At 37.7% G+C, this 10,229-nt stretch overlaps 1 protein-coding gene across 1 annotated transcript in view; it reads left to right on the forward strand.

Moving 5' to 3' along the window:
* The window catches only part of CIB2 (calcium and integrin binding family member 2), a 44,930-nt gene that overhangs the window by 20,895 nt on the left and 13,806 nt on the right, over positions 1-10,229 (forward strand). Inside the window, exon 4 of the mRNA XM_010283910.1 lies at positions 5,667-5,769. Within this exon, the coding sequence (XP_010282212.1) occupies positions 5,667-5,769 (103 nt within the window). The remainder of the gene's footprint in view (positions 1-5,666; positions 5,770-10,229) is intronic.

Genomic DNA, 10,229 nt, shown 5'->3' on the forward strand with positions numbered 1-10,229 from the left:
CAACAAAGAGGGCACATCCAGGAATGGGAAAGTGCTTCTGCATGCGTCCAGAAGAAATTTTGAAACAAATACCACTGCAGGATCTATAGTCACTACTGTGAAGGCAGTGAGGCTGGTTGCAGGTCCTGGGCTTTTGAATATACATAATGGTCTGTATATGGTAATGTTAGCCTTTGTTTAGACAGCACTGCAAAACCTACATTGCTCCCCTGACAAGACATGAATGTTTCTGTGACTAGGACGGACAGCTAAAGCAGCTTTAGGTTATTTTCAGATATGCTTCTTGTTGAGGGGCATGCTGAGTAAGAGGACGAAAAGCCTTTCCTTCTCTAGGTCACAGCTGCTCCTATGTGTTCAAGTCATCTGAAGTGCCTTCTGCTTCTGTAAGAACAGGAGAAATATTAGAGCCTTTACCACAGAGGTTTGTTTATTTTCTATTTATGGTTAGTAATGAATGTTATTGAGAGATGTATCAGAACAGGCAGTAATCTGTACAGTGCCAATAGGTGCAGCATTTGGGAGATGATTACTGAGTCTGACTCAGAGTATTGGTCATAGTACTTGGTCCAAGTGTGGCAGTGGTATGCCAAATTGATGTAGTGGTGTGTTGTGTAAAGGCAGGAGGATTATGGGTGTAAATAACCCTTATGTCTACTGATCTTCATGTTGTGTTACAGAAAAATTGATCAGAAATGCATCCAGTTTCCTTGCCAAAAAGTAAATACTCAGCCAGTGTACCAAGTAAACAGTGTTGCTGAAACTCATGCAAAAGGAACTGTGTTTCACTGTGATGTGTGGCTTTCTCAGATCCTGTAAGAGGCTGAGGCAGCTCTGCTGCTTTTCTACCTGTTTTCTACAAAGTCTGGATATTTGAGAGACTGGAAATCCAGTGCTTAGTTTGTCATAAAACAGTGCATGGTGTCCCTGAAGAACTTTCCGGCATGAAGAAATTACAGTGGGAAAAGGTAGTGGTGTTTTTTGTTTTATTAAAAAGGATAACGGAGCTTGTGTAAAATACAGTATGTTGGTTTGGAACCTAAGCTAGAGAAATCTTATGGCCTTTTTCATTGATAAGGCTATCACAAATAGAGTTGTAGGATCCTCGCAGATAAAAGCGTGTGAAAGACTATTTTATTGCTGTAATTTCGTTTGCAGGAGTTGGATCACAGCCACTTCCTACAGACTCATTTGGATGCTCTAGTGTGAAATCCACTCAGGTGGAAAGCTCTTGTACCTACAGATCGTTGGGCAATTTGGTGAATTAATGGAAGAGTTAGTGGGAGGAGAACAGGATACCAGAGCTGCCCTCAAATCTGCTGTTAATTACTTGCACATTTCTGTGTTCATCATCTGCCTTCCAGCTAATTCTAACCCTGAGCCTGAGGCAGGGTGCTGGAAGGCTGTCTAGTTGCTAGAGCCTGGCAACTCCTTTCTGCTCATCTTCAGAGATAGAAGAAAGACTTAACTTCAAATGGACAGACTGGGAACATACCATCTCAACAGTTTTCTATAAAAATAAATATTGTCTGCATTGTGGATGTTTCTGAATAAAAAACAGGTCTAGAAACTGCACATATTAGCATGTATAGGTAGGGATGTATACATGTTACAGTAAAGATGTTCAGCAGGGAGTGTTGTTTTCTTGCTTTGGTTTCTTGCTTTGGTTGTTTTTCCCCACCTCTCATCCCTGGGCATACATTTCCCTTTTTAATTCTAAAAATTGAGTTCTGTCAGCAAATGTGGTGTCCAACTCAATGCTTCTGGCTATAACTCCTTGCAGAAAGGAAAGAGGAATTAGTTTTATTATAGTCAGTGGCAGCAAACCGAAGGAATGTGTTTTTATTCTGTGTCCTTTGACAATGTTTTCATGTAAAACCTAATCCTTTGAGGGATGCTTTGAATATTTTCTTAGAGATGCTTTCTGAAATTAGTGTATTTACATTGTATGGAGGTGTAAATGTGCTGGGGTAGTATCATCTTTCTTGAAGGAATTCCAAAAACCCCAAGTCTGAAGTAGATGGAAAAGCACAGTAAGAGAGAATGCATCAGTCTTGGGTAACTGTACTTGCCATGGTGCCATCAGGTGGACACACTATATTCTTTAGAGTTAATGCCTTGTCCACAGTAAAATAGGAGTGCTTTTGTTGGCATTGTACTGGAAGGTACAAATTACTTGATATTTGTGGGACAAGAAAGGCGGTTCTAAGATCTAATACAAAGCCTAACTGCTCTGCTAAGTGCTTTGCAATTAACAATGCAATATCTTCCAGTTGAAAAACGAGATCCTTCTTTCAGCTACTGGAGAGTTTGGATTAATTTCTGTATAAGTAGGTTGTGTTCATTTCTGTGGACAAGATGGTGAATTCTGGCAGTGAGAAATGATGGTTTACTTTGCACTGGTATTGCGTGTTATAAGGAGATTAAACCTTTGTCCTGAGAAAAGGCGTATCAGTAAGCAGCTGGTAAGAGCTGTGGCTGTGCCTGCTCCTTGATATCTCTCTCTCTCTCTCTCTCAGCCTCCATCACTGAAATAAGATTGTTACTTCACGGCATCTGGGACACAGCGTTGCAACCTCTTATGTGTCCTACGGGGCTATTTCTCATGTTAGAATAATATTGCTTGCTCTGTAGATATAGTTTCAAAATTTCTCACTTGATTTGGTGAGCATCATAATTTGTATTTCTACCAAAATAGTACCGAGTACCAGATCACTGAGAGTCACAGTGGTGACAATGAAGTGCTTCTTTATGTACCCATAATAAATACTTTTAATTTGTTGTTTTAGCATTCAGTCTCTATTGTAGCACTGTGTTATTCCTGGTACCAAAGTAACTTTAAATTCACACTGTTGTGGCTGTTTCTTTTGTTACCGTTAACTGGTGTTTGTTTATTCTTGTGATATGATTGTATTTCAGTAACAGATACTTTCCCACAGCATTCTTAGACTTCTGTCAAATTGACCAGCTCTTTTATTTTTTACAAACAAGAGGTTAGTTCAGAGTTTTTTATTGAAAACTAAGAGGAATTCCATACCTTGCATTTTATATTAATATAATAAGGTAAGAAATCAGATCCTTTTGTTCCAATCCCATCTATGTCTCCTATAAGACATTACGGAGAACTCCTTTAAGATGCTCAACTCAGTGTGTGTATTCATAATCTTGTTGGAGGAGACAGAGCAAAGACAGAAAAGTCTAATACTAGAGAAAGTAGAGAAGAAAATCTTGGCAGTTAAAATAAGCAGGCATTGCCAGCTACTGTGTTTTGACATGTTGCCCACAACAATCAAGCCATTCCAAGGATGAACGCTTTATTTTCCTGAAGACTAGAACACCATTTCAGCATTCTAGCTTTAAAAAAACCAAAACAACAAAAACCCAAACAAAAACCTTAGATGGATATTTGTTTTGAAAGGTTTGCATTCCTTTAAGTGCTTTTAAGCTGTTTTTTCCATTGTATGTAGGGGCATCTTTGTAGCTGCTGTTTACAACAGGGAAATCAGTTGCTGGAGTGGGAAATGGCTATTGCATCTTGAATTACACAGTATTTATGAAATGTCAGGGTGAGCTGTGGTAAGCAGCTGAAATATGCTTAGATCAGTGGATATTTAATTTCCTGTATGGCACAATGTATTGCTGCACTGTGTAAAGACATTAGTTTCCGAAGATCCAGACAAAACGTGTTTCTATATTCCATTTCATGTGTTCTTTGTGACACATCATAATCATGACCAAAAAGGTGCTGAGAAAAGAGATGCCTGTAGATTTTTTTTTTTCTCCTAGTTTCTGAAATTCATTACCCACATTAATCTGAAATAGCTCTGTTGCTTGTGGGGCTGACTGAGGGGTTCCTGAAGCTAAAGCTGGAAAGATGAAGGGGTTGGTTGGACATTACTTCCTGTATTACTGGTTTGTTTATGTTCTGCTGTTTAAAACATGTTAATCTCTATTTGTAATTGTTAGTGTACCTAGTGAGCAGGCAGGATTTTTTGTTAAAATGAAAATAAGTTACAAAATAATAAATATAGCTTTTTAATGTAGGTAAGTAGTACATGTGACCGAATGAGAGACCATAATACTCTGTGTTAGTACATAAGACTTGGCAAAATGATGACTTTCTGCCCTAAGACGTTTATGAATTAGGTGTAAGACAAAATTTTCACATACGATAAAAATTACATTTTATAGTACATGACATTTTCTAAGTTTTCTGTGAACAGCAACTACCTAATCTTCCTTCCTATTCTTTTTACACATGTGGTATTTCACAGAGGACTGGCAGGTCATACACTTGTGCTAAAATGTATTGATCTGTGACTGATCTTTGAGCACTAGGATACAGGTGTTCCCTCTCCATCCTTGTGCTGTTGTTTGATGGAGTCTTGTATTCTAGATACTTGTCTGCTAGAATGAGATATCACTAGTATCAGCAAAATCAGTAGAATTAATCTCTAGAATTGCTTCTAGACAAGGTAATGTCTTACCAGGCAATTTCTGTCTGTAGTTTGTTTGAGAGCTCAGAATTTGAGATCCATGGGTAAGTTTGAATCGGATACCCGTTTTACTTGAAATGTTTCAGTTCCTCGTTTGAGTGAGCATTCCAGTGTGAATAGATGTGCGAAGATGTTTTAAAAATTTGCATCCTGCTTAATTTGATGTTCTCTTTACATGTGGCTGTGTTCTCGTGGCTTTTGGGCTATGCTTTTGCACTCATTTGCTGGACTATTTGGAGACAGCAAGTAAAGGGTGGGATTAACACTTGTTAAGTTAGTTAACAATCGGAAGTAACATCGTAGAAACATTTGAGCAGCCTTTTCCTAGGTTGTAGGTGAGACCGAGACAGTTTTTATGATTCACTGTTATTCAGCTTCTAAACCTTTAGAAACATGGATGTGTTTCATGGCCTTTGTCTCTTCCTTTCTCAGCTCCCAACTATCACATAATACTGTTAGCACAATAAGCAAGCTTTAGAGAGTGAAACTAGGTGCATGAATATTTGACTTGCATCTCTCAGGAAAAAAACTTGTCTATTGCCTTTAAAATATACTGGTTTTCATGCATAAGCTGAGCCAAGAATGAAACAAAACTATGTGAAATGGAATGAAGTGGAAATGGTATGTGTGCTGGTGTCAGCCAGTACTAGAATTGTAAGACTAAATCTGCTGTGTTAGCGAGGCACAGAGCAAAAGGGCTTTTGTAGTGCAGAAGTAAGGTCTCCCAAGGATACTGTTGTCTGTAGCATCATAGTTGCATATTGTTTGGCTTTTAAATTCCTTGAGCTGTTAAACAATGTTTTCTTGCATAGAGCAGATCAGCCACTAACCTGCACTGAGATATGATCACTGGATTATACTCACAGTGTTAGTACATTGATCCAGGTCTGCTTCTGTGCATGTACCTATACTGTGCTTAAACGTTACACACAGGTGGTGTGAAACACTACTTAGTTACGCACCTCAACTTACGCATTAGTAGTAGTTATGCTCAATACTGCATCAAAGCCCTCTTTTTTTCAAAAAGGTGGGAATTTGGTGGTCTCAGACTTGTGCACTAAAAATAATAATTAGAGCTGCAAGACAAATTTGTCTGATTACTGTATGAATGGAAATGGTTATTTAAAATTGGTTATTGGCTGGTTTTTTTCTGCTTGTTTACGGGTTGCCCAGCCGATACCGTGAAATGGCACCAAACGTTGTGCCCATGGACTATACAAAGGACCCAGATGTTAAACTACCTATGCAGCTTATAATAAACATGCCTGAGCTAAAGGTATCACTTCTGACTGCTTACAAACTGTATCTTGTTATGTAGCTTATCTGCCAGAGGTTTTGCCAAGTGTGTTTGATATCCTGAAGCAATGTGGCATGCTGAGGTTTTCCCCTTCCTGTTAGTGTTCAAGGGTAACATCAGTCCCAGAAACTGGAAAATATTTAGGTGGATGTCTTTCTTGCAGAGATAGTTGGGATAGATGGTAAAGGAAATGAGTAGGAAATAAAATTAAATTTAGCAGTCTTTCCACTTTGTATGCATCAATCCCTTAGAAGCCAGGGGAATCTCTGTGTAAAGAGCTGGTTAGAAATCAGAAGTTCTTATCTCAGTGTGTTGATGGGAAATTTGCCATAGGTGTGCAGAGCATTGCTGATCAAAAGTAAAGATTTTCTCTTTTGTTTTTTTCCTCAGCTGCGAGAATGTTTCACTCTAAAGAATGTTTGTTAAAAAGTGTTTGACTAGTATTTTGTATAAATGGAAACATTAGAGATTAAATGCAAATGAGTGTTTAATTCAGTAGAAGACTTTTGAAAAATTTTCATCCTTTGGTTATGACTGTGGTTTACCAGATACCCATGTACAGAAACTGAGAATTAATTTAGGATTCTTTTTCGCACCAAGCATGGGTTCTTCAGCAAAATCCTAGTGTATGTTTATACTCTTTCTAATGATGAGCTGGCCCTGTAATAAAGTAGATAAAGATGATGTAGCTAGCTGTAATTCCAAAATTACACATAAAAAAAAAAGAAATTTTAAAATGTTATGAATTAAAAAATACAAGGAAAACTTTAGACATCATTAGTTCTACCATAAAAGCCATAAATGCCACTGTCATCAACATAGCACGTCTACATTGAGCTGTAAAACGTATTAATAGTTAAGGATTTTGGTAGGGCTGTTTTTGCTGATGACCTTAACAATATTGCGTAGTATAGAAATAAAATTAGTGTATACCTCACTATTGCGTAAACAGTTACAGAATTGAAACCTCTAGTGTGCTATGAGTTGTTCCTAGAACTCACAAAATGATTCTTTCATCAGTTGGTTGAAAGCTATTCAGCATTTTAAATCCTGAAGCTGCATAACCCAACCCTAATGAGGAAACTAACCTAGAGCTAGATTCTGTCAGCTGTGTGCATGTTCCAAGTATGTGTCTGTGACTGCCATGGGTGTGTGATAAATGATTTAGTCCCAAACAGGATTCCAATTTAAGTTAACAATTTATTAAACGAATAGAGGCAAGCAAACAGCGCTGGGTGCGCCGGGAGTCTCCGTTCCACCAAGACGCACCCCTTCACTTCTTACAATTCCTTTCTTTATACTTCTCTAGGCTTCGTTTCTCGCTTTTCTCCGCCTTTTTCTTGGAAGATGACTCCTTCTCTAAGTGTGTCACCACTTCCTCGGTCTGCGCATGCTTCATCCTTTTTTAGGTGGTCGTTGGGAGGAAGATGCTCCTCTTCGTCAGTGTACTCCACGACCTCTCTGTTTGCGCATGCGCTCTGTTATTCTACTTATATAATGCTCCCTTATTTGGCTATACATCTTCTCAACATTTCTGCGTTTATCTACAACACTAGTTTGCACTAGTATATCAGGAACTAACATACACATATCAGGAGGCTACATAAGCTGCACATATCAAGGGAATTACCTAAGCTGTACATATCAGGAAGTTACATAAAGACTATGGTTTCTTCTATTTACCACCACTCCCCTGTTTATGGTCATGCCCTACATATATTCCTTTATTTCAATATAAATGACATTTGCTTCAAGCTTATGTTCACTAGATTTTCTTTACATGAATCACTCATTCCTCACAGGTGTAAGTGTAATTCCTTCCTCTGCAGCTTGCAAAGTTGAGCTTCCTAGCTCACCCCAAATAAAATGAATGGCGTTTAAATCATGCAGGTGCTGTAGTTTAAAAAAAATTCTTCTCATCTTTTTCCATTGTGTTACACGTGGTGAAGTAGCAACAGGATACAAAAGTAGTGTAATTCAAGTTTTGTTTATATGTGAACTTTCAGTATCAGCAACATTCAAGAAAACATTATTTTTCAACAGTATCATGTGTTTAAATGTATTGAAATGTCTATGAAAGAGCCTAAATTATGTGCCTGTATACTTAATGATAAAAAAAGGTGCATCTACAGAAGTATTCACGGAACTTTAAAATAGGGGATATAAAGATCTTGCTGAAAAGTCCTTTTCAGTTCATTCAATTGCATATTACATGTTAACCTTTCAGGTATCTTCTAAAAAAGGCACATGAAATATTTATAACACAAATGTTTGTGTAGTTTTTTCTTATTATACAAATAAGGAAATTAGGCAACAGGCAAAATTAACAATACTTTGCAAAAATGCCTTGTATGTTACTTACTTCAAATTGAGTCCAATTTGGAGATAGCAACAAAAATTTTAAATTCTATTATCTAAAATTAGATTTAAGACATAATTAGGCATCAAAATCAGTAGCCTGCGAGAAGTTGCTAGCACAAGCAGACCTAATTAGTCCCTTAGGCTGTATTCTGAAGTCTAGTGTTAAGTTATGCAGTGGCACTAAAATTTGGGAATTGGAACTCTTGCTCTAAGTCTCTCCTACCTATGAGATTATGGGATCAGATGAATAATACCAACAGGTGAACAGAGAACAATATGCACTCCTTTTCACAAGGACAAGGAAGTGTTGTATAGAATTCCAGACAGACAGCTGACATAATATGTGAATATATCGGGGAACTCATTGTCACAAGACATTTTGGCAGAGATGGCATTCATTGTGAAAAATTATTTAAGTGCTTCTATAGAGCAGAATTCCACAGATTGCTCTTAAGTTTTATAATCTGGATGTAATATCTAACTCCAAGTCCCTGAAATGCTCATTGCCCTTATCTCAGATAATACCATGGGAAGGATCACTGTGTATATCTCCCTCTTTAAATTCTTGCCTTATCCACTACTAGGGCCGGTTAGTTAGGCTGGTGGGCTGGATGGACTGATAATTATGACAGTTCCCATATTATACTCCCCCGCCCCGCCCCAAGCAATCCCTAGATCTGTTGGATATATTCTTAATGCCCCAGTGAGATGCCTGACATGATTTAATTAAAGGACCCGCTCTTAGCAGTTACATGGAACCAGTCATTTGAAGTTTAGCAGCTAGTACAAAAGGAAGAAGATTCTTCATTTTGAAATAGGAATATTTTATATGACTTACTGAGTGCTGTCATGTTGGATGGACAGCTGTATAAAGAAATGCAAATTAGTGTTGTATGGAATATAATAGGACAAAAATTACTAATGGCCTTACCTATGTGAATATAAAAGAAATTAACCAGGTGTTTTAGTAGCTGGCAGGACGAAATAGCATGAGCTTCACAAAGTCTAAATACGTGAGAGCATCTTGAAGTATTCTGATTGTTTTCATCGATCTGCTATGTTTGCTTATGCATAAATATTGAATTCTTACCTTTGTGATAAAATGTATCATACTTAAGGGTTTTTGATTCATTCATCCATCACTGCAAGTAGTTTTACGACTCTCTAACACGACTGCAACTCATTCATTACTAGTGTCTTAGGTGCTTGTACTGGCACTTCTGGTATGGACAATCAGTATTCTGTAAGTTTTATGTTGTTGTCTCTAGGATCTTGGTAGCATAATACTAAATTCTATTTCTCACTTATGTGACTCCGAAGAGTTTAACTGCCAGATGGCTGATAGTTGCTTTGTGAAAAACCAAGGCTAAGTTCAGAAAAGAAAGTGAGAAACGATAAGCACACACATTCTTTTTGGCTTCAGTGATACAGGATTAAGGAACAGCTTATTCCGTGAAAACCTTATTGATGGGAGACTACTATATTTACAAGACAGCTTGGTACTTAAGCTGAGATATAAACCAGAAATTTTATACTGGACTATGATTAGATTTTGAGATACAGGAGCACATCGCACTACCTTAGCAAACTGAGGTGGTAATGATAATAGACTTCCTAATAGACTTCCATAAGTAAAGTGGATCATAGTCTATCTTCTTGCACCACATCAAGTCTGTGAGGCTTTCTGACCCTGCTTCAGAATATGTCTCCAGGGTAATGGAACTTGATGTTATTAAGATAGCAGGACAAAACTCAGTGTCAGATTTTAGAATAATTCTCTCCCAAGTCTCTTGAGACTATGGTAGAACCTTAGAAATATTGCTGTCAAACTACTCATTTTATTTCAGGAATTCTATCAGTTCATAGAGAAAGTGCTTTCAGTAGCTAGTCAGCTTGTTTCCAGTAAAGTATCAGTTAGAGGAGACTAGATCTTCCTCCATAACTCTTTCAAAACATTGACACTAAAAGATATTAAAATGCCACTTAGGATCTCAGTTATAAACTGGGGTCAATCCTGGTCATGGAGCATTTTGCAATTTCCTGTGCAGATGGCAGGGAGGGGGAGAGACTCTTTCTCT

The sequence above is a fragment of the Phaethon lepturus genome, unplaced genomic scaffold, assembly GCF_000687285.1.
Source record: "Phaethon lepturus isolate BGI_N335 unplaced genomic scaffold, ASM68728v1 scaffold18740, whole genome shotgun sequence".
Classification (NCBI taxonomy): Eukaryota; Metazoa; Chordata; class Aves; order Phaethontiformes; family Phaethontidae; genus Phaethon; species Phaethon lepturus.